This window comes from Piliocolobus tephrosceles, chromosome 4 (assembly GCF_002776525.5).
Source record: "Piliocolobus tephrosceles isolate RC106 chromosome 4, ASM277652v3, whole genome shotgun sequence".
NCBI classification, from domain to species: Eukaryota; Metazoa; Chordata; class Mammalia; order Primates; family Cercopithecidae; genus Piliocolobus; species Piliocolobus tephrosceles.
In genome coordinates, this window is record NC_045437.1 from 157,203,935 (window position 1) to 157,227,823 (window position 23,889).

A 23,889-nucleotide genomic window follows, 5' to 3' on the forward strand; every position below is an offset into this window, starting at 1 on the left:
ACCTCCCGCCTCGCCGCGGAGACCCCCGGCCGTCCAAGCGGCGGGGCTCCGGCTGCGCTCGTGGCCCGGCCGGGCGGGGAGGCCGGTCCCGCGGGCGGGGGCAGGGGCGGCTCCGCGGCTTCTCCCGCCGCCGCCGCCAAGGGGAGTTTCCAGGAAGTGGCCATATTGGATCCATTCAGCCGCAGCCGCCCGGGCGGAGCGCGTCCCGCTGCCGGCTGGTCCCCGTCGCGGCCCCTGCGCTGGTCCCAGCCCGCCCGCCCGGTGCGGAGCTCGCCATGGCGGCCACCGACCTGGAGCGCTTCTCGGTGAGGGCCCAGCTGGGCCGCGGTGCGCGCGGGAGGCGCGGGGCGCAGGAGGGGCCGCCCTGCAGCTGGCGGGGGCGCGAAGCGGGCTGTCAGCGCCGCACTGCCGGGCCTCGACGCCGGGCCGGCTCGAGGACCCCGGCGTGGGCTCTCGGTCGCGCTAGCTGGGGGTCTCGGAGCGTCGGGCGGCCTGCCTTGCCGGGCGGCTGGTCGGGGTCGCTTCGTGGGGCGCAGGCAAGGCAAACCCCTTTCGCTGGAAGGAGCAAAGACCCGCCTGGCTCCGGGCAGGTGCGAAGACAGAGTGGCGCCCGTGGGGCCCGCAGGGGAGGTCCCAGACACTCCGGACCCTATCGCCCAGGGTGTTTCTTTCTGCACACTTGGGGAGAGTCCTAGCCGCACAGGTGCTGCGGGATAGGTACAGCCGGGGAGGATGGAGCCCCCAGGATCCGAGGGAGTCCCCCACACGAGCTCAGGACTCAGACTTGAGTCCTGAAGACCCTTGGCCTGCTTTTCCTTCCTCCCCAGCTCCTCTCTGCCCCCGCTCCCCACGCCGGAATCCTGGGTGCGACTCCAGGCAGGTCAGGCCTCAGTGGTCGGGTCTGCGGCAGCCATTCGCCAGGAGCTGGAGGGATTCCAGACTCAGCCCAGTGGGCGTTTATCTGGGCTCCAGTCCAGGTCCTCAGAAGGTTAACATCCCTGGTGGTCCCTGCAGGGGTCTCACTGGGCCCGAACCTGCCGATAGCCAACTTACTCAAGGTTTTCATAATTCACTCGGGGGGGGGGGGGGGGGGGGGGGGGTGGGGTCGGGACGTCCCCCGCTGTTTAAGGCTGGATCTGGGTGTGTCTGGAAGGCTAGGCTGTGACAGTGAAGGAAGCTGTGTCCTCTTGCCAGCATGTGAGGCCCTGGTCGGCTGGAAGGGGGAGGAGGGGGAGAAAGAGGAGGAGGAGAAGGGAGGCCCAGGGCTGTTGGAGGGAGGGGGGAACTCTGAATATGTGAACGATAACGAATTGGTTCTGGGGCTAAATAAGGGAGCCAGAGCTTATGTAATTAATGCTATAAATACTGTCATCCGAATTTATATATGTAAATTTTCCCTTTAATCTGAAAATACATTTCTTGGTCTACTTTGGAAATGTGCATGACTAAAGCAGGAGCTCTTGGTTTCATAATTTCTAGACTTGGGTGTTTTATTCCCATTGGGGAGGGGGCCCGTATGTCAGTTAAGTAAGTTTAAATACATGAGGAACAGATTCAGAGGCTGGGCTACTCAGAGATTCACTTCGCCCCGTATTATAAATTGGAATTTATGTACCGGAGGAGGGCAGTGCCTGAATCCTAACAGACCTACTGATTAACTGGAGGCCAAGAGACCCGTGAGTGCCTGGGCGTCTCTGCTTGTGTGTCTGTGTGCATTTTCTGTGCCCAGCTGACCAGAAAGTTATGTCTGGGTCTTGTCCGTGGCCGGAGGTTTAACAGTTGATCTTGCAGGTGGGAGAGGTATGTAGAGAAACCAGAATCAGATAGCTTCATAGGAATCCTAGACACTCCTTGTTGGCCATGTGACCTTGGGCAGGTTATTTAACCCCTTGGTGCTCTCATGTGTATAATGGGATAGAAATATTACCTCCCTCTTAGAGGTACTGTGAGGATTCAACAAGAGAATCCAGGGGCGGTACTTAGAGCTGTGTCTGGCACGTGATAAGGACACAATGAATAATATATGCTACCTATTGTCCACGTGGATGTGAGGCCTGGCGCCCTATGTAAGAAGGGAGCAGAGGATGTATCTGCCCTGTTCATGGCACTCTCCGTAGGGCTTCCATCCGTGCTCGTCCAGAGATGGTCCTCAGAGGGTTAGCTGAGAGGCCAGGCTGTGGGCTGGACAAGCCTTCCCCTGGGGTCCAGTGTTTGCTCTCGGACCATTCCTGTGAGGAGTTTGGGTATTAGCTGCGGGGTGGCCAGGGCACAGAGAGGGTACTGACTCAGGCACGGGCATAGAGCCTGAGCGCAGGGCCTTGGTTGCTATGCCAGCTTCCGCTGGAGGGATGGACACCTTCCACACCGCCTGCACTTTGGGCTGTCAGCCTCCTGGGAGGACTTGGATAGGGTTGGATTTGGGTGGAGACCTTGGGTGGAGTTTGGCCTGAATTTAAGTCCGGACTCCATTCACCCCTCCTGGCTTGTCATCTTGGGAAAATCATTTCTGCCTTTATCTTGCTGTAAAATGGGCAGAGCCACACTGGTTCCTCAAAGAGTTTATGGAGGGTTAATTGCAGTCCGTGGCATGTTTGGAAATATGCTGAGGTGTCTTGCAAGCCCCGGGATGTGATGGAGCCGTGACAGGTCTACACTGTCCCTCTGGCCAGCTCAGTGGTCAGACTAGCCCTGCAGTCCTGAGAATTGTCCTGACCTGGAGCTTAAACAGCATACAGAGTTGTACTTTGAGATGGATGTGTGCTGGGTTCCTATGTCCTCACATAGCATGGTGTGCACACCACAGGCTAACAGCCTTGGCATCCTGACTGGGCTCTGCTCCACCCTAGATCAGTATTGGGGTGAGGGTGGGCATCCCCTGTGTGTGGGTGTGTGGAACAGCCCTCTGGGGAGGGTGTGTTGCCCCTTGCCCTCCTTGGACAGCCAGACTCCTGTCTACTCTTGCTGTGCCCCTTCTCCTAACTGGAATCTTGACTCTGGGGCTCAGCCCTTCCTTCGCTGAGGGCCAGCTCCGGTATTTTCTCCTGCCAGAATCTCACAGGTTCAGACCCCGTGGTGAGCAACCCTTTAGGGCTTGGAGAAAGTGAAGCTGAGGGGGAGAGGAAGAAACGTGCAGCATGCAGCCTCACATTGGCGTTCTTCCCAGCCAGTCACTTACCCCCATCTCTGCTTTATCCCCAGCACCATCTGTCACTTCCGTTGTCACCCCCTCAATCTTGATACTCCCCCAAGAAGCGGGCTCTCCAGGGAGTACCTAGTCCCTTCTGAAGCAGGAATTGAGAGCCCTCACCCAAGTGGGGCTCAAGGTCTCTGTCAGAGTGCTATCTCCCCGTCTTGTAAAAACGGCCAGTAGCCTCCTTGCTGAGCCATGCCGAAGAGAAACAGGAGCTGAGCAAGAGATGCCCGTGCAGCTCTCAGGGCACATGTGCGCACCACCTGCAGAGCCGTAGCTCTGCCCTTTCCCTCAGGAGGTGAGTCTGCCTGCCCTCCCTCTGTCTTGGGCATCAGACCGTGCCGTGTGTGCCCACCTTGGGAAGGTCTGTTTGGGCAGTGGGTCACAACTGCAGGGCTGATGGGAAGCATTGGCAGCCCAGGGAGCACATGCTAAAAGACTGACCATGATGGGAACAGAGAGGATGGCAATGAGAAGATGAGCTCAGGGCCAAGGAGGAGGGAGACTGGATGGAGCCTGGGAACTAAGGGTCTGACTTGTGTCAAAAACCTTGGATGGCAGGGAGGGCAGTGGGTGCTTTGAGCGCATTATCTTGTTGATGCTAACAGCCCAAGGTTGGGTGAGGATGCAGACTTTGGTCATTGGCCAGTAAAGGTAGGGGGAACAAGATCCAAATTCCAACACCAGTGATGACAGAGAGGGTGGATATCTTTGCGTTTTGAGCCCTCGGATGGGCTAGGTGGAAGCATATATTATATTTGGTAACTACCAGTAACTACCACGAATGTCTCTGTGGCTCAAGTCCAGTTACCAGAGGCGAGCAGCTGCAGGATGATAGAGCAAAGGGCCTGAGGGCCAGCTGGCCTCTGTGTGTCCCTTGCAGCCTCCCCAGCCTTCCTGCCTCTGTGCTGCCAGCTTGAGTTTCAGGATCCCCAGGCATGGCCCCCAAGGCAAAAGCTTTGCCAGACAACCAGATGCAGAGCTATGCAGACAGGAGGGAGACACATCTGACTGGGGAAGAGACACCCTCCCAAGGTCTCCATGCCCTCGTGGTAGAGCTGGGGCACTCTGTTGGCTTCTTTTGGAGCCATTTGAAACTTCAGAGCTCCTATAAGAACTGGGGCTGGGAAGAGGCAGTGGAGGACAGGGCAGGGGGCATCTTGGCTTTGCGTGCAGTTGCCCTACATGTTCTTGGGGCAAATTAGATATTCTCGTCAGGACACATGGCTTTCAGGTGTTCCCTATCCTAGAGGTCAAATTAGAGGGACAGAACCAGCAGAGGAAGGTACAGGGGCCCATGTCTACTGGCAGGTGGCTGGCTGTTTTCTGAGGGGCCTCCAGGGCTTGGGCTGCCTGATGCCTGGGGTTCAGAAGGGGCTGTGGGTATGGACCCAAGCCCACTTGTCAGACCTGCCTCTTGGGCCTGGGTACAAACCTGACATTCTGCCTGGTGTTGGAGTGAAAGGACAAGCAGCAGAGAAGTATAGCAGTGCCACCCCCATACCTCCGCCAACCCACGTTGGTGCCTATGCATTCCTCTGTCCCTTTCCAGCACTGGCATCCATCCTGGGGTTGGACGGAAGGCGGGGCACCTTTGCTGCCCACTTTCTCCCTCCAAGGGGTTTCATTTGCTGTGAAACAGAGACTGCCTTCTCCTGCCAGTGATATCCAGACCACTCGTGGCTTTCCCTGTTACAAGGCAGTGGTGGCTGCCGCTGGAGTCCCTGAGCTAAGTAAGAAAATATGAATGCCTGGAGTTCGAGTACATTCTGCAGCCCAGAGCGCCTTCCCCATCTCTGTGGTGGGATAGACCACTCCCTCTCAGGCAGCACAATAAAGGCCAAGAATGTGTCTGTCCTAGGCCTGGGGTTTGGGGTGGCGAGTACTGGCCCAGCTACCAGTAACTGTGCTCTTAGTTTCCTGGAAGTCTGATTTTGATGGGAAAAGTGTGAAACATACTATCCCAAATTAATAAGCTCCAGCCTGGCTGGTTGTATGCAGAAAGGAAAGACAGGGCCTCTTAGTGAGACAGAGAAGCAGAGAGAGTGGAGTATTAGGGTCAGGGGATGGTTTTGCTCCCAAAGTTCCTTCTCTTCCCAGGATGGGTGCAGTAGGACTGGCCTTGTGAGGATGATTGGCAGCCCAGCTGCCATCTCCCTGTTACCTTGACTGCCATCATGTTGGGACCATGGAGGGTGATCCTTGCTTAAATCTTCTCTCAAGTTTTCTGTTGCTACTGTAGGAGAAAGATGCTTTGGCTCCCAGGTGTCCTCGTGATTTGGGACAGGTATATCCTGCCTCTATTCTTCCTTCCTGGCCCGGGGTAGCAGCATCCTACCCCCACCCTCCCACATATGTCTCCTTGGTTATTTCCCGTAACCTCTGACCTGGGCTTAGAGGCTTGCTGTGGAATCCTGGGACCAGAGCCGAAGCCTTTCCTGGGAAAATTCCTAGGATTCCTCTCAGGCTCAAGGACAGTTGTGCTTATGACTGCGACCATGGGTTCTGGCTAGAGGCCTCTGCTCTGGCTATTTAAGGCCCAGCCTGCTGGAAGGAGCTGGAGCCGGGGCTAGCATAGTTTGTGCCAGGAACATGGGTGGGGAAGGCTCCCAGTGGTCCATTGACTCCTGGGTCCATTGCTCAGTTACTTAATAGGGCCATCCCCAGGGCTGGAGCTCCCCTGGGGAGTGGGCTTCCTGTCTGCCTGACGGGGTACACTGGTGAGTGGGTGCTAGGCATGGGAACCCAGAGGAAGAAAAGCATCCAAAGTCCAAGGCACTGGAGGGCTCTGGAAGGCCTGGGGTCTGGGGGCTGTTCTTTGTTCATTATTCAGTAGCGAATCCACCTATGGTGGGGTATTCTTTCTACTCCCACTGCAACAGTCAGCCTAGTTTGGGGGTTTGGATCACAGGCGTCTCTATTCACCCACAGCTTCCCCGGCTCTGTTGGTTTAGATATTCAATAGATTTCCAGTTCCTTCTGGATAAAAAAACCTGTTTTTGTGTGTGGGCAACCATGAGATGCAGTTTCTTCCCAGATCCCACCTTGTTTCTTGGTAAAAGGGGCAGTTCCTCTTGGCTGGTGATGAAGGCTGCTCTAGGAGGCTCAGACAGAGCATTTCCTGATCAGGAAAAGGGCGTCCTAGTTATCCACTGGGCTGCATAACAAAATGCTGTTCTCCACTTTGTCTTGGAACGGCTGGGCATGGAGGCACGCAGCCGGCCTGAGAAGTTATTATTTTGGTTGTGGTCTTTGATGTGCCAAAGAAATGATGACACAGAAGCCTGGGGCCTGGCTTAAGAGCCAAAAGCTTGTTAGTGATTAGAGAGGGGGTAATGGCCCCATGGAGTTTCTCATTGCATATGTAGAGCTCAGAGCTCTACAGAGAGCCAACTCTCTCTATCCTGAGACTTTGAAGACATGTAGAACACTCACCCATGTGAGCACCTCAGGGAGCTAGGTGTGTGGAATGAGCCAGAGGCTTTGGGTCCACCTCTCTCTGGGGTCCAAGTTAAGTTGTCCTGCCTGAAGACTCCTCCCCACAGAGCAGTCTGCCATGGGGCTTCCTGACCTGAGAATGGAGCCCGGCTGCAGGGTCCTTCCAGCTCACTCCCACCAGAGCCGGCTTACAGACCGGCAGGCCTTTGGCCCACACTAGCTCACTGACATGTTGTATTGGGCCCTCATGGTATTCTCAGTTTGTATTGCTTGTCAATCTTTAAAAATTATAGAATTTCACATAAAAATATAGATTTCTGGGCCAGGCATGGTGGCTCACACCTGTAATCCCAGCACTTTGGGAGGCCAAGGTGGGTGGATCACCTGAGGTCAGGAGTTCAAGACCAACCTGGCCAACATAGTGAAACCCCGTCTCTACTAAAAATACAAAAATCAGCCAGGCGTGGTGGCTGCGTGCCTATAATCCCAGCTACTGGGGAGTCTGAGGCATGAGAATTGCTTGTACCTGGGAGGCGGAGGTTACAGTGAGCTGAGATCACACCACTCCAGCCTGGGTGACAGAGCCAAACTCTGTCTCAAAAAATACATATATATATATACACACACATATACATATATATCTCTATATATAGAGAGAGATTTTTGGGTTCTCTTTAAAAATGGGAAGATTTGGCAACACTAGACCTGCTTTCCCACAGTTGGCTCGAGTTGTGGAACTGCGGCCACCATGGATTGAGCATAAGCACAGGCTCTCCAGTTCTCCGCCATTCCCACCTCTCCTCGGGAGCTCCCACACATAGCTGAATTAGCTGCTGTCTTTCATCCAGCAGGCAGAGAGTGATGTGACTAGAAGCGTGGGTTTCACAGTCATGTTGTCTCCATTCAGATCCTGGCTTTGCTCTCCTGAGCAGTGTGGTCTTGGGCAAATTACACACTCTTTTGATGCCTCTATTGTCTCATCTGGACAATGGGGAGGCTTCTATGGCCTATGTCATAGGGCCGAAGTGTGGACTACATGAGATTAAATTAGGGTTGCGCATAGCAAGCATGCAATACATGTTAGTTATGTCTGTTGTTGCCATTGTTATTAGGGTGCTGCTGCCCTTCACCTATATATGTTACCTGCCTGGCTTCTAAAGGCATTTGAGCTTAGGCTTAGCCCTCTGAGGTTAAGGATCTGATGTCCTCATCTTTTCATTGGCAGCCATCCCAGTTCCTGGCACACAGCAGACATGTCCAGTGAGTGTGTGTTGAGTGACTGAATGAATGAATTGGGAGCCTGCTAAGAACAGGGGAGGCAGTGTAGCAGAGTGGTTTGGGACAAGAGCTTGGTCTACTCTTAGGTCCCTGCTCTGCCCTGGTTAGTTCCCTAGCTTCTGTGTGCTTCAGTTTCCTCCCCTGTAAAACGGAGATAATCGTGGAGTCTGTCATCCACAGTGAGAAAGGACTAAGTGAGAGCCTGGGTGTAAATCACTTGGCTTAGTTCACGTATGGTGGTCCTCAGTGAGGTGTTGGTGTCATCTCAGACATCCATTCCTTCCTTTGGTTGTGAACACTGAGCTGTTTTACCTTCCACACTGTCCCTCCTTTCCTGGCTCTCCTTGCTTTCTCCCTGTTCCTCTGCATCCAAAGAGTTTTACTTTGGATCCTATGGCACTGAAGATGTTTCAGTTGCGAGTAATAAATGATACCAGTCAACTAGCCTCAGTGATAAAGAGGATATGGCCAGGGGTAAGCGGAAAAGCGCAGAGATAGGGCAGACACTGGCTTCCTCTCTTCTCTGTGATTTTCTTGGCTCTGCCATCCTGTGAGTGGACTGAAGCCTTAGGCTAGCTCCCCTAATGGTTTCAAGATGGTCATAAAGGCTCAACCTGTGTCACTTGCCTGTACCTGCACCAATGATGGGATCATGCTGATGGGCTCCCACCCCAGGAGTTAGAGCTGTGGTCTTACCCACCAAATTGCAGTTCTGGTAGCCACTGGGAGACCTGACTTTATTTCTGAGTCACGGTAGCTGAGATGTGCAGGAGGTCCTTCAGAGGCTGCTGGTTCCTCCTAGGTTGTAACCCCACTCAGGTTGGTAGAGATGCCTGGGGCAGGCACCCTGGAGCAAGTAATGCAACTTAGATCACATGTCGATGCCAAATCTATGATCAGGGAGTTGGCATTATTGAGAGTTACCCCTTGGTAAAGCCTGGAGGTCAGATCAGTCTCCTGGGACAAGGTAACAACACTGTCTCCATCAGAGCCAGTGGCCATTCTGTGTGTGTACGTGTGTGTACATGCATGCTCCCTGCCTGTTCCCTAGGGCTACTAAACAGATATTGCCCCAGATGTGTGGCCCCTGCAATAACAGAGTATAGTCTGGGCAACAACTTAGGGATGATGACCTCCCTCTACCCCACACTTCCACAGAAAGACTCGAGCTGTGTGAGGGGAGGCCACTCTGCAGTTGCCGTGCATGGATAGGTAGTTTATGTGAGACCTGCCCCAACAATCCCCAGTGCTACACTTAGCCTCTGGAGACTAGACCTGTAAGAAAGCAGGGGAAAACAGGAATGGAATGGCCTCTGCTTCTCAGTAAGTGCTCTGCGGCCGTGTGTGTGTGTGTGTGTGTGTGTGTGTGTGTGTGTGTGTGTGTGTGGTTTCCAGACACAGCTGACTTGGTGGTTTGGCGGCAGACTACAGGATGTTGGATTGCATCCTGATTGTGTCACCCCTTGGAAGAAGAGGATGAATAAACACATAGCCTTCTCTGCAAGCACAGCACGCCTTAAATTTTGGAGATTTTCAGTCTTGCCTGTAAAGAAAAAAGCTCTAGACTAACTGTTGTGTCCTCCATTTGATCCTCAAGCTGCCATAAGGAGGTGGAACAGAGACTAAATAATGAAGCCCTGTGTAAGGTGGGCAGGTGCCCCGATGCCATAGCAGTTGGGGGCCATGTTCAGTAACTTGTAAATGGTAGCGTTGTCCAGCATGTTGGGCATAATAATGGGAGGGAGGGAAGAATAGAAAACCTGACCTCCCCAACCAGCAGCCAACATCAAGAAGCTTATAGAATAGGTAGAGAATCAATATGCATTAAAAAAGGATAACCAGTAGTACTAGGAAACAGGATAACTGCCAAGTGAGGGGTCTGGAATGTAAGTGCTTGGGGGCCAGGTGAGAGTGGGTGCCAAGGAAAAGGTAGAGTAAGCTGTAGAGCCCAGGGGAGGGGTAGAGTTTGAAAGGGGAGCTCAGAGTTACCAGCTGGGCTGGAACCGGGCCAGTGAGAAAGGCCTGGAACGCCATGCTAAGGGGTTTGGACCTGGCCCAGCACCTCCTAGGCTTCATTAACTACTTTTATGTGGGCACCAATGAGAGGAAGCTGCCTTTGGGACCTCCTTGTCCAATTACGTTTGCAGCCCTAAGGAGACCTGGGCTTGAGTGGGGAGATTGGGACATGATGCTTTGGGGCTAGGTGATGGGGAGAAAGGGTCAGCTATAAGAAAAGAGGCTCCGTTGAATGGGAGAGAGCAGGTTTAGGGTTAGCCCTGACTTGTTTGAGGGGATGGTACAACTGCCCAGAGAGGCCATGTGGGGTCTAGGTTGCCAGCACCCACACTTGGGAGTCACTGATGCAAGGCTGCCGTGGGGAGGTAGACATCAATTGTGGAGAAGGTTGGCTTTGAGTGCCAAGGTTCTCTGGTTGGGCGGGAAGGATGGCCAGAGGGGTTCAGGCCAAGGCAGTGGGCTGTGGCGAAGGTCAGCTGCTCCGGTGCTGAAGAGATGCCTTTGCAGGGCAGGAGCCAGGGCCACCCGTCCATTCCTGACCCTGAGCCTGTATCTACATCTGCCACTGGCCCTATCTCCTGGGCTGTCCTCAGCTGGACCTGCTTGCCCGCCCCGCAGCTATGGGCAGGAGAGACTCTGAATCCGCTGCCCTTTCCTCTCCTTCTCTCCTTCCTTTCCTCTCCTTCCTCTTTCCAGCTGTCTCAGGGCAGCGGGGCTCAGGAATGGAGGAGGCAGGATTCTGCACAACATGGAGCTGTCTAAGGTCTGCCCTCCAGAGGGGCTGAGCCTGGGAACCTTCCCTCGGGCAGCATTTTACCCCATTCCAGGGAGTCAGAGAAACCAGCCACACAAGATGGAGTGTGACCATGACCCTCTGCTTTAGGTCCTTGTGGTTTCCTTTTATAGAGCGCTGGGCCGGCTCCAGTGGCCCCAGCTCACTCGGGGCCTGCCGCCCAGCTCTCTGCTAAGGCCAGGCCTCCACATTCTCACCTGGAACCTTCTGTCTAGACAACCAGGACTGAGATAGGGGTGGGACGGTGGCAGGAGTCAAGAGCCAGGAGCTGGGGATCTCTAGAGAACACCACTGAGGCAGAAGGGAGGAGGCCTCAGAGTCTCGATCCCTCTGGAACCCACCCCTGAGCCCCAGTGGGGGGTTGTCTGAGTGAGGGCCAGCTCCTTTAGCAGGGTCCATGCATGAGTCCCACATGTGGGTGTGTGAGGAGCAGCGGTGAGCATGGAGGGCCACGAGCCCAGCTGATAGAGGAGGCCCCTCTAAGGGAGCACGTGTGTGTGAGGGGGTGAGACCAGACCTGCCCCTGCTTGAGTCCTGCCTCAGTGGGAGGGCCTGGGAGGACTAGGCAGAGGCAGCATCCCCCGTCTCCTCAGAGCTGGCTGCAGGAACAGATGCACTTTGTAATCTGTGCCTCTGGGAGCATCTGGGGCCTCCTGTTGAGTAGGAAAACAGGTGGGCCCTTATGGGTAGCAGCCACAGCCCCTGGGGCCACCTACACCAGGAGAGATGGAGCCCTCAGGCCAGGCATCCCTGGCCATCCCAGGTGAAGCAAAGTCACAGAGTGGAAGGGCCTTTCTCCCTGGGGGCATCGGGCTCCCTCTGGGGAAACTTGGCCTGGAGTTGGCTTGGGAAACTTGGCTTGGGTGTACTCAGGGTGTGTCTGAGATTTGTTGAGAATTCAGACATCGGACGGGGCTGCTTCGCTGTTTTAACTCAGATTTAGCGCCTGCCCCCGCAGCCTTGACCTTTCTTCTCCAGTGGGCTCATGTCTTGTTTTATTTCTCTCTTGGCAGAATGCAGAGCCAGAGCCCCGGAGCCTCTCCCTGGGCGGCCATGTGGGTTTCGACAGCCTCCCCGACCAGCTGGTCAGCAAGTCGGTTACTCAGGGCTTCAGCTTCAACATCCTCTGTGTGGGTGAGTGTCAGGGCCTGGCCTTAGACCGAGGGTGGGTGAGAACCTCCTGGGAGAGGGGGTGCTTCTGGCCCCCTGTTGAGCTACAAGGGGGCTTCCCAGGCAGAGTGAAACTTTGGGGGTGTCAGGATGAGGATTTGGTTGGTGTCTCTGCCAAGGTCAAGGATGGAGTTAGAGCCAGGGCCTGGCACAGCATTGTCAGGAAGTTACTGGATCGGGCACATGAAAGTGGTTTGTAAACTGTGGGTGTTTATCACAGAGATTTAGGTTCATTTATTCATTTGTTTGTTCATTTAAAAAACATGTATTCATTTACTGCTTCCTACCCTGTGTCAAGGACGTTATGGTAAACAGCTCTGCCCCTCATCACCATATCCGGTGGTAAGTGCTCCGGCACGCATATGAACAAATACAGCCCCAAGCAGAGAGGCTCTCAGAGGTTCCCTGGGAGTCCCAGAAGGGTACAAAGTGCTTTGCTGGTCCCTCTGCAGGTGCCCTTCAGGAAGTGGCCCATCCTGAGTTCCCCCAGCTAAAGCCATGTGGAGCTAGGGCTGTCTAGGGCGCATGGGTTGAGCCACTGGTGGCTTTAGACCCTGGCCCTCCTGGTCCCGTGACCACCCTGGTCCTGGGAAGGGTGTTGTGTACAGCAGGTTATGTGTTGTGTACAGCAGGTTATGTAAGACTGGGTCTGCAGTGGTGTCTACCCAGCTGCACGGCTCTGCCTCTTCCCTGCTCCTTGAGGGAACACATCACACATCACACACAGCTATGTCTTCTGTCCAAGTCCACCTTTTGGCTCTTCCTTCCACAGGTTATTTCTGAGGCCACAGGAAAAGATAGTTCCTGGGGAATGGGGGTGATGAGGGATGGGGGTGGGCGACCTGCCCCTTTCTCTTGTCCAGGGGCCATGGATGCCTGAGCCCTGCCTGGCCTAGCCACCAGCCAAGGACAGCCCCAGTTCCAGCCTGTAACACCCACTTGTTCCCCTCCTGTCCTCACCGCCCAGGGGAGACCGGCATTGGCAAATCCACACTGATGAACACGCTCTTCAACACGACCTTCGAGACTGAGGAAGCCAGTCACCACGAGGCATGCGTGCGCCTGCGGCCCCAGACCTATGACCTCCAGGAGAGCAACGTGCAGCTCAAGCTGACCATTGTGGATGCCGTGGGCTTTGGGGATCAGATCAATAAGGATGAGAGGCAAGAGGCGGGAAGGGCGGCCCCACCCAGCCTCTTCCCACCCCACCTACATTGGTCCCCATACCAGTAGCCCAGCCCTCACACTGCAGGGGCCAGGGAGTGCCTCTTGGGGAGTATCTGAGGCTCTGTGGTCACCAACAGACCAGTTACTCCTTTAGGTGTCTGGAGAAGGGGTCAGCTGCCTGTATCCAGTCAGGGATCCTCGGGCAGAAGCTGTTCCCAGAAAGAAAAGGCCAGGGGGCAGCCTGGCTTGGCCCCGAGCCCTGAGCCCCCCAAGCCCCAAGCCCCTGATCTCAGCTGGCAGCCTCCTGGGTGATGGAGCTGTCTGTAGTTACAGGCCCATAGTTGACTACATCGATGCGCAGTTTGAAAATTATCTGCAGGAGGAGCTGAAGATCCGCCGCTCGCTCTTCGACTACCATGACACAAGGATCCACGTTTGCCTCTACTTCATCACGCCCACGGGGCACTCCCTGAAGTCCCTGGATCTGGTGACCATGAAGAAACTAGACAGCAAGGTATCCCTGTCCCCATCCGCTGTCACAGGCTCCATAGTCTTCTGCTGCGATGCGATGTGGGTGGCTGCCTCATGCCTGTCCACCATGGTCCTCAGGGATCTCGTCGGGGGCTTGTGGATGGCCCCCTATTGGCTTGGTCCTCTCTCTGTCTTGCGTCTGTCCCTCCTGCTCCAGTGGCTCCCATTGCTCTGGGCTCTTTCTCCAGAGTCCTGTGCCCTGGGTCTGACCTTGAGCCCCTTGCTTGCAGCTGAATCATTGTCATTCTCAGCCCTGCTGCCCCGCCCGCTCCCAATAGTGTTTGCTGCCCTTCACCCCAGGGAACCTCCTTTCCCATCTCAGCCTCTTCTCTGCTCATTTTCTATCTCTCAATTCCTAATTCCTAGCTCCTCCCTTCACTTCCCCCTTCCTCCCTGACATAAGCGTGCTTTAGTTCTTTCTGAGCCCATCAGGGAGAGGAGAGTTAAGGCCCAGAATTGGGATGTGAATGAGGGGTGGGTACTGTAGGGGTAGAGAAGGGAGGCAGCTTTGTGGGAAGGGCAAGAAGAGCTGTGCATTTTGAAGGGCATGTGGCCCCACAGCCCTTGTCAGCTGTCACGCGACTGCCTTCCCGTCTCAGGAGTTCATTTTTATTGTGAAAAACGGGATAGCCTGGGTGTGGGAGATTTTGGGATCTTCTTATGGCTACTGCTGATGGGTCCTTTTACCTGCTTAGTGGGGAGCACAGCCCCCGACCACTCCTTCTGTCAGGCCCCAGGCCAATTAGGACCTTCAGAGGATTCTGGGTCAAAGCTGGGTATGCCTAGGGGGACCAGTTTTGGGGCTGGATGGTGATTTGGGGGAACCAGGGCTGGAAGAAGCACTGCAGACAATTGTTGAAACCCATCAGAATGGCCACAGGTGGCTGGGTTTGCACCATGGCTGCCTGTGGGAGTGGCTCCATCTCTCTGGCCTCCTTCCCCCTGCCCAGGGATATGGCCTGGGCATGGCTAGCCATATCCTGGGCATGGCATGGGAACCATTGCTCAAAAGAGCCAACCAGCCTGCTGTCCTCTCCCCTGATCCTGTCAGGTGAACATTATTCCCATCATCGCCAAGGCTGACACCATCTCCAAGAGCGAGCTGCACAAGTTCAAGATCAAGATCATGGGCGAGCTGGTCAGCAACGGGGTCCAGATCTACCAGTTTCCCACGGATGACGAGGCTGTTGCAGAGATTAACGCAGTCATGAATGTGAGCGTTGGGCGAGGGCCTCAGTGCCCTGGGGCCAGAGGGTGAGGAGCCGGCACAGATCTGACACAGCCCCAGGAGACTCTTGTTCCCCAGGATTCCAGCCTTAGCTTCTCCAGGACAGAAGGGTGGGCATCTGGAGCTGGCCAGTCCTACATCTGTGGGCAGGGGACAGGAGGAATCTGATAGTGGGCCTACACTGGGGACCCCAGGTTTGGGTGTCATAAGATCTGGACTCATGGAGGAGCCTGGAAATGGAAGGAGTTGAGCAGGCTTAAGGGTTTGGGAACCTGGAAGGGAGCCAGGCTCACAGGTCCTTTCAGGGAGCTCTAATGGCCTCTGGGAGGCCTGAGGGCTGAAAGAACAGCCTGGAGAATCAGGAGCACCAGGGAGGGGGTTGAGGGTTCAGCCCACTCCCCTGTTTGGAGTTCTGGGACATTTCTCAAGAGGAGAGCCAGGAAGCAAGCATCTGGCCCTGGAGCCTTTGTTCAGGTCTGGCTGCCCCTCCCTAGGACCCAAGGGCAGGGAGGGAGAGTCTGCCATTAGCCTGTGTCAACTCCGGGCTTACGCATACCTGGGCCCCTTTCCAGGCACATCTGCCCTTCGCCGTAGTGGGCAGCACCGAGGAGGTGAAGGTGGGGAACAAGCTGGTCCGAGCGCGGCAGTACCCCTGGGGAGTGGTGCAGGGTGAGTGTGGATGGGAAGTGCATCCCCAGCTGTGGGTAGAACTGTGTCCCCTGGCCTGCCCTGCTGCCTGTAGTACCCTGTGCTGTTTCTTCCTCATGCGCACCTGTGTGCCCACCCTGACTCTGGAGTCTGCCCGCCTGCATGCCTGCCTGATACCCCACCGGCTCCCTGCTTTCAGTGGAGAATGAGAATCACTGCGACTTCGTGAAGCTGCGGGAAATGTTGATCCGGGTGAACATGGAAGACCTCCGCGAGCAGACCCACAGCCGGCACTACGAGCTCTACCGGCGCTGCAAGTTGGAGGAGATGGGCTTTCAGGACAGCGATGGTGACAGCCAGCCCTTCAGGTGACAGCCTGAGCCAGAGTGAGCCTGTCTTCACAGCTGTGGCCAGACACACCATCCTGGCATCTGTTCCCTGGGGGACCCCACCATCCTCTTACCCCTCGTGCCCACATGATTCTACCTCTCTGGCTCTGCCCTACCCTATTCCTCCATATCCCATCCTTGGCCTCTCTTCTGTGCGTCTCCACAGCCTACAAGAGACATATGAGGCCAAGAGGAAGGAATTCCTGAGTGAGCTGCAGAGGAAGGAGGAGGAGATGAGACAGATGTTTGTCAACAAAGTGAAGGAGACAGAGCTGGAGCTGAAGGAGAAGGAAAGGGAGGTATGTGCCAGGCTGGGGGCTGGGGTGGGGATGCTGAGGGAGGGAAGGCCTGGCTGAGGGTAGAGGTGGGGGTGCCTTCCTGGCCCAGGCTCAAGCCCTCCTCTTCTTGCTCCCCCCATCTTCTGCCCCCTTTCTGCTGCCAGCTCCATGAGAAGTTTGAGCACTTGAAGCGGGTCCACCAGGAGGAGAAGCGCAAGGTGGAGGAAAAACGCCGGGAACTGGAGGAGGAGACCAATGCCTTCAATCGCCGGAAGGCTGCGGTGGAGGCCCTGCAGTCGCAGGCCTTGCATGCCACCTCACAGCAGCCCCTGAGGAAGGACAAGGACAAGAAGAAGTAGGTGGCAGGCCACGGCTCTTGCTTTCGTTCTTGTCCCTCACCTCCCTTCTCGCTCTTCTCCCGCCCTCTCTTGCCCCTTTCCTGTTTTGTTTTCCCTCATCTTCAGTGGCTCTCTCCCCAGCTTTCTTGGTTGCCTTTCTTTTTCCTTCACTAGTGATCCAGTGTCTCGCGATCTGGATCGCTCTCATAGTCATGCACTCTTGCTTGCACAGGCAATCTTGTGCTACCCCTCCCTCTCCCTTTTTCTCTCCTCCTCTTCCCCCTTCCGTCTCTTCCCCCCCGTCCCCACCATTTCTTGCTTACCCATTCGCTCTCCTGTAGCCCCCTTGGCAGCTGTGGCCCTGCTGCAGCGTAGTGAAGGTGGGGCTGCAGGGGCGAGGAGCAGCCCGGAAAGGGCAGAGCTGCAGGGCTCTGGGAATGCTGGGAATGGTCTTTCAGGCCAGAGGAGGGACAGGACCTGGGAATGTCAGCATCTCCAGCTGACCAGATTCCAAAAGCTGCAGTGGTTTCTGCTTGGACAGCTGTGGCGCATCCCTCCTCAGTCTGTGGGGCAGTGGTGTGGGGCCTGTATTGGCTGGCAGGTGGTGACAGAGAACCGTGGGCACTCGCGCCAGCCAACACCAGCCTCCTGGACACTGTGGTCACCACACAGCTGTTCTGAAGGGTCCGCAGCGCTAAAGGGAGGAAAGCAGCTTCCCACAGGGCCTCTGTGGTTTCTTTTGGGGAGAGGAGCTGCCCCTCAAGTAGAGGCTGGAGTTGTTCCTGCAGAGTGCAGACAGGAGAGAAAGACTGGATGGCAGGGAGGCCTTTCCCAGCACCAGGAGTGCAGTCAACGGAATGGCCAGGTGGGGACAACTCTGAGTCACTTCTCCCTGGTGATCCTCATAGCCTATTTCCACACCCTTAGCTGGAGTCCAGATGTTCTGGCTTCTGGGGCTCTCCCTCGTCCACCCATCTCATTCACAGCCATGCCATGTCACACTATGGGGATTCCATACATCCCTCCTTCTCCCTGCCCTGGCCTATCTTGGGTACCATCTTTCTCTTACCAACCCAGGAACTAAGCAGGTGAACCCATCCTGGCCCTCATTCTTGGGATCCATTTCCTCCTGGGATATTTGGGGGTGTATATGCGCTGGCCCTTCCTTCCTTGGTGGCAATGAAGCCTAGCCATTAGGGCCATGAAGCGCATAGTTAGCTGTGGCCCTGGGCTGTTTCTTCTGGTGTTAGCCCTGCCCCCACCCCACCCCCAATATGGCATTTCCTAACCACATGTGCATACACATGTGACACACACTGTCCTTCTCTCCTGTCCCGTCTCACATACACAGTCTCAGGCACATATCTACCAGCACACAGTACACACATGTACAGAGGCACACACATACCAAGGAAAAAAACTCAAAGGACTTCTTGCTGGAGGAAACGGGGACAGAACCAGGCATTTCAGAACTGGTTGCCAATTCTCAGTCCTAAGGTCTGTCCTCTGCTTCAGGACAGACCCTCTTCCATTTTGTAGTTTCCCTCATCCTGATGCCTGGTGGCACTACCCCAGCTGACAGTGCTGGGACAGATGTGCCCCTACCTGTCCCCAGGGAGGACCCCAGCCCCACACTCCCCTCAGCCATGAATTTCCCCTCTGCTCTGCATTTGCTTCCAGCCCCACTCCCACGCCCATCTTTCGGCTTGGTGAGCGCTGGGGCTCTGCGAGTTGGAACCTGTGTAGATTGCAAGCTGGCAGCTCAGAAAGCAGGATTTTCCTGGGAGGGGGTGGAAGTCTATGACCCAGGTGCTGGCACCCAAAGTGACTTTGCTCTGCTTCCTGCCATCTTGTTAAAGAAAAGATAGCCAGGATTCCCTAGGAAATAAGCTGTGGAGAAACCACTCAGAAACTGTAGACAAGGGTCTGTGGCCAGCTCAGCGTGTGAGAGCCAGTGAAGGTGGGTGCAGGCAGGCTGAAAGGACATCAGCACAGCCCTTGGGGTGGGGGCTTGTCACTAGTGTCTGGTCTCCCTGCTTTTCCCATGTGGCCAGGGCTCCATGATATGTTCTCTGGCCAGGGCCTGGAAAACAGGTCTTCCCTGTTTTCTGGACCTGCTAGAAAGCTTCAGTCAGTTTGGTCCCTGGGAGAGAAAACTCTCTTCCCATGACGACCCTATGGAGGCCAGGAGTGGGGTAGGTGGGGTGACTGGGAATACTCCTTCCTGCCGCCCTGGTCAAGGGACTAGTGTGAGTCAGGAGTGCATTTTTGGAATGGGGGCAGGGGTGTTTTTCATGACCATTTATTTGAGTGGTTTTGATTGGTTATACTTACTCTTTAAATTTGAATCCAAATTTTTTGCAAAATTTCTTCTGAATCAGATCTTGACCCTCAGCCTGGGACGCCACAAACAGAAGTGAATTCTCTGCTTTGCTCGTCACAAATGCCAAACTGACTGCCCTTTCGCAGTGTCCATCTTGCTGTCTTTTGCTTCTGTTTGATTTGGTCTGCATATCTTTTAATGTGTCTATTTTTGTTCTGTTTGTTTTATTTTTATTTTTCAGTTAACGCACGTACAGACTTACATGTCAAGAGTGGACTTTAGACTTTCATGTGTTAAGTTGCTTGAGTTACACCTTGTGACCCTTCTCCCATAACATGGTGTGAGGACGGACTGGGAGCCGGTACAGACTCCAGTGTTTACAGCTTTGCTTTCCCCTACCCGACCCTGGCCCCAGGCTGCCCCAGGCCTGGCGGGCCACCCCTCTCTATGCAAACACGTAAAAGCCAGGAATGCTGGAATCCAAAACTGACGAGGTTTATTTTTTTCAGAGCCAGTGGCTGGTCTTCCATTTACAGTGTCACTATTCCCTGACGGAGCTGTTATGTGCCGCTCCAGCGAAGGCCCCAGCCGGGATGCTAGGCCTAATTGTTCAGCGTGGAGATGGCAACTCATGTGGTGCCCTAGGTGCAGCTGCGTGGTCTGGTATACATGCTGCAAAATTCACCCAGTTCCCCTCATTTTAATTTTTCTAACCTAGAGCTTAATTTTAATAACTTTAAAACACTTCTAAGTATTTATTTTGGCACCAGCATCAAGACAAATAATATCCTCTCCCATTATTTTCATAAGTAACACAGATTTCCTGATTTTTAAAAACTAAAAATACCGCTAAACCTTTCTTATGTATAAAGTATGCCTATCATATATACAGGGAGAGCTGGGTAATAAACTTCCTGTAATGACAGTGTTTGGCATTTCTTTGTGGATGGAATTGGAATATGAACAAAACCATGTCCAGTGTTTTTACTGTGAATGTAAATGGAACAGCAGCCCAAAGCAGTTGTCTGTGCCCCAGAGATGCTACCTGTAAACAGGGACCAACTCCGTATGTGTGTTAAGTGTTTGACTCCATTTAAGACTCCCAAGCAAATCCTGCATATTCCAAATGCAAAGAGTACTCAGTGGGAAAAAGGTTGTTACCTCAAAGTCATTGCTTCTTTCCTGGCTGGGTCACAGGGTGAAGAGATGAAGGTGTCTGATGTATACAGACAATGAGGGGAAAAGTGAGCAGCAAAGGAGCTTTCCCCTTCAACTGCACTCTAAAGGGGAACATTTTAAGGAAGTACTAGCAGCTTTGATTCTTTTATGCTCCTGTTGGTTTACAAGCCACCGAGAATGTCAGTGTTGAGAATATGGCCTGGTAAAATGGGAGATGGAAAATGACTAGACGAAAGGGAGGGTAGTTTTAATGTTGAAGCACTGTGCTGGGCACTGGAGCTACCCAGAGGAATGCACAACGCTCCCCTCAAGGAGCTCACAGTCTAGCATACTCCCTGGCTGGAAGCCTCAGGAAGCCGTGCTAATTTATTGTGGAGTTGGTAGTTTGCTTTTCATGCCCCTGTCTTCTTTCTCATGACCATTTCCCCCTTTCTGCCTGGCTTGCATTATTGATTTCCAGGACCAAGTCCTGGCTTCCTCCTGCCTTCCTGAGATGATGTTCTGCTCAGGGAGAGGCGGACGGGTGAGCTGTGTACGTCCACTGAGGCACGGCCAGGAAGAGGCAGCCTTTACCTATGAGGGGCTCCATGCTCCAGCAGCAGAGCAGGTTCTAGTGACAATTCTCCAAGTTTTTATGCTATGACCGGGGTGGATCTAAATTTTGTGGGGCTGAAAGCTTGAATTATTTAGACAGACTTCTTTAAGAAAAACAATGTTAATGTAAAATTAGGTACAGGGTCTTGGAAGGGGCCCTGAAGATTAAGGTTCATTAGCTTCACAGTAAGTCCACGTCTGGTTGCAACTGAAAACTGATGCTTCAGTGAGGGTATCTAAAAAGGTAAACTTGGCATATATCCAGGGCAAATGTGGGCTGCCAGTGGCTCATCTCTAGGGTAATTTTATGTCTGAAAGTATGCATTTGGGTCAGAGCATGACCTTTAAGATAGCCTCTCTCAGCTGACATATTTCTGAAGATGAGGCCTGGTGACCCAGCAGGTTCATTGGACACATAAGAAATGAGAATTCCTGGTTCATGGGCCAACTTGGGGCTCTGGAGTGTGCAGATTTGGCCATTCGTCCATTGTGGCCTGCGGGTTGCATCCCGGGTATACTGAAAGGCCATACTCGTGGCTGGCTGCCTGCCTGTGGGCCTAAGCCTTCCCGGTATCTTCAGGGACACTTGACAGACTTGCGTTTTCTCAAGTCTGAGCTGCCTCCACAGGTCCCTCTAGCAAGCCTCACTGCACCTCTCCCCCTGCTGTTTGTGTTTGGAATTTTGTCATCTTTAGCTGAGACCAAATTAAACGGTGCATAAAGTGAGCTTAAAACTTGCCACATAAGTTAGCTCTCATAGAATGTGACCCTGTCTGCAGGGTCTCATTTACCCTTCTTTTTCTCATTGTTATTTGTTGGCGTTAATAGGGCTGTCTTACAGGATCATGTTGGCATTTACTATCATGTCTTTCATAAACCATGTTTGTTTGGGGTAGAAGAATCACCATATAATTTGTTGTCCAAACTGGGACTATTGAGAGAGAAAGGGGATGCTATTAATTACACCAGATCAATAGGCATAAACCAGACCTGTCCCAGGCCAATGGGGATATATGGTCTTTCTAGTTGTGGGTAACCTGATCTAGGTGGTTTGTAATTGTGCATACTGACTGCATATATGTTTGTGTATGTCTAAATGTGGGCTCCCTGTTAAGTGGGGCTCATGGATACGAGGCCCGAGTGTGGCTTGCTAGTCTGTTATGTTAACATGCTTTTCTAAAATTGCTTCACGTGTTAATTCATTTACTCCTGCATTGACTGTTTTTGTTCTTTTCCATTCACTTTGTACTCATTTTTTTTTTCCATTAAATTTTGCATTTATTTTGAGTTTTTGTGGTGTCTTTTTTGGGCAGTAGCTTTTCTGATTTAACAAGTTTCCTGAGCCCATTAATCTGCTACAACTGTGGTAAAATACAGCTTGTCTGTTCTTTGAATTTTGTGGAGGTTGATCTACTTCTGTAGGAATTGTTTTAATAGGAAACCCTGCTACAGGCATCTGTGAAAGGCTCTTGGATAGGTGGGGGATGGAGGGAAGAGTCACAGGAAAGTCACAGAAAGGTAAAGGTGCAGTCTGTGGTCCACGAATCTTTATTGGACAACTGGGTGCAGGACATGAGAAAAGGGGCACCTGCCCTCGAGGAGCGTTCCTCCTTAGCAAAAAGGCTTCCCATGGGACTGCTAATATTTGAGTGTCAGAACTGCTCGGAACCACATTACATGCATTAACTCCTCTAATCCTCATCCTAATCCTATGATTAGGGACCATTCATCCCCATTTTATAGCTGAAACACAGAGGTTTAAGTAATTAATTACCCAAGGTTACACGGCAAGTAACTGGAGTTGAGATTTGAATGCTGGTAATCTGTACCCTTAATTCCTGAGCTACAGCTGCTCCTTGGCATCTCAATGGAATGATGGAAGAGTAGTGGAAGTGTGGCCAGGTTAAAGTACGCAGCCTGATGATGTGGGCTGGTGGACCTGAGACTGTTTTTTAGAGGTAGATAGCCCTAGGGGACAGGCAAAAGTTTGGCTGAGGAAGGGCAGACTGGTGGTTGAAAGGTGGTAAAAAGTACGTGGGTTTCTTTTTTTAAGGAGCTTTCTCCATTGAGCACTAGGTAGATTTGGGAAGACCAAAATGAGAAAACGGGGATCCCTGCAGGAAGAGTGGTGTGAACACATCCCTAATGCAGGCATAGCTCAGCTCTACTTTTGGGAAGGCAGGCAGCAGGGAGGCAAAGTATTCACCAACCTTTGAAGTACAGAGACTTTCCAGGAAGCCAGAGGGAGGAGGGTCTCCTAGGTGGTGGAAACATCATCAAATGACTTGGCTCATTCATTTCAGGGAAGTGCTGTTTGGACAAGTTTAAGACAGGTCTATGATGCCCCCTCCCTGAGCCCACCTACCTTTCTTTCTGCCATAGCATCTGCCGCTGAGCTTTTTCCATCTCCATTTTCTTCACCAATCCCTGCCTTTCTATAGGTGGGGTCAAAAGGAAAATGGATTGTATCCATATTTCTCCCTGAGAAGTGTTTCCCAATCTCTGAGTTGAGGTGGGATAGGAGTTCCTAATGTCAGAAAAGAATATTAGAGGGAAATAGGATGGGATCTGGGGCCTCAAGGCAAGCTTGAAAAGCAGATAAGACTTTTTAAAATCCACAAGTGGGACTTTGGCAATTCAAAAGTGAGCTTCCCTATAGAAGAGTTCTATCATTTACAGAAAGTCAGAGCAGAAGGTTGTCTCTTATCCCAGTCCTGGGACTCACAGGTCTACCCTCTGCTTTCTCCAAGAGGTTGAGTTGGAATAGCTCTCGGAATCTAGCTCACATCCAGAGCCACCTGGTTAAGCAGCAGATGTCTTCCAGCAGTTCCCCAAAGCCCGGGACACCCAACCTGGTATGGGCCCTCGGGATGTCCTCCTGCCTTATGCACTGTGGTCCCACTTACACTGGAAGGAGGCAGAGGGCACTCACGGCCGCCACTGGAAGCTGTGAGCAGCATGGCCTCAGCATCTCCATCTGTAAGATGGGTTCTGGACTAGAGGAGAGTTCTTGATATGACCTAGGAGATAGTGTTCCACATATATCTGACTCTCACAAGCCTAAATGCATGGTAGCTCAAAATAAGATTCATACAGGATTGGAAGCAATTAAAGTTTAATTTTAACAAAAGCTCCAGCAAGCAAAAGTGTGTCAAGAAAAAATAGAGATGTATACTAACTCTATAATATAGACAATTATGGTATATCTAGCCCTTGACCACTTTGCACCTAGTAGATCATTCCCTTCCCACACCATGGCTTAGCACATTTACACACACACACACACACACACACACACACACACACACAGCCACCATAGTTCAGAGTGG

At 53.2% G+C, this 23,889-nt stretch overlaps 1 protein-coding gene across 5 annotated transcripts in view; it reads left to right on the forward strand.

The window, feature by feature from the left end:
* SEPTIN8 (septin 8) overlaps positions 1–23,889 on the forward strand; it is a 27,022-nt gene continuing 3,133 nt past the window's right edge. For 2 of the 5 annotated variants that reach the window (XM_023196323.2, XM_023196328.2), the window contains exons 1-9: positions 1–305; positions 11,729–11,849; positions 12,853–13,048; positions 13,380–13,566; positions 14,635–14,796; positions 15,384–15,480; positions 15,659–15,827; positions 16,015–16,147; positions 16,291–16,481. In XM_023196323.2, the coding sequence (XP_023052091.1) occupies positions 276–305; positions 11,729–11,849; positions 12,853–13,048; positions 13,380–13,566; positions 14,635–14,796; positions 15,384–15,480; positions 15,659–15,827; positions 16,015–16,147; positions 16,291–16,481 (1,286 nt within the window). In that variant the 5' untranslated portion in view covers positions 1–275. Of the gene's footprint in view, positions 306–11,728; positions 11,850–12,852; positions 13,049–13,379; positions 13,567–14,634; positions 14,797–15,383; positions 15,481–15,658; positions 15,828–16,014; positions 16,148–16,290; positions 16,482–19,028; positions 21,848–23,889 lie in introns of those variants that run through there. The other 3 variants (XM_023196334.2, XM_023196338.2, XM_023196330.2) reach the window with 3 other exon arrangements.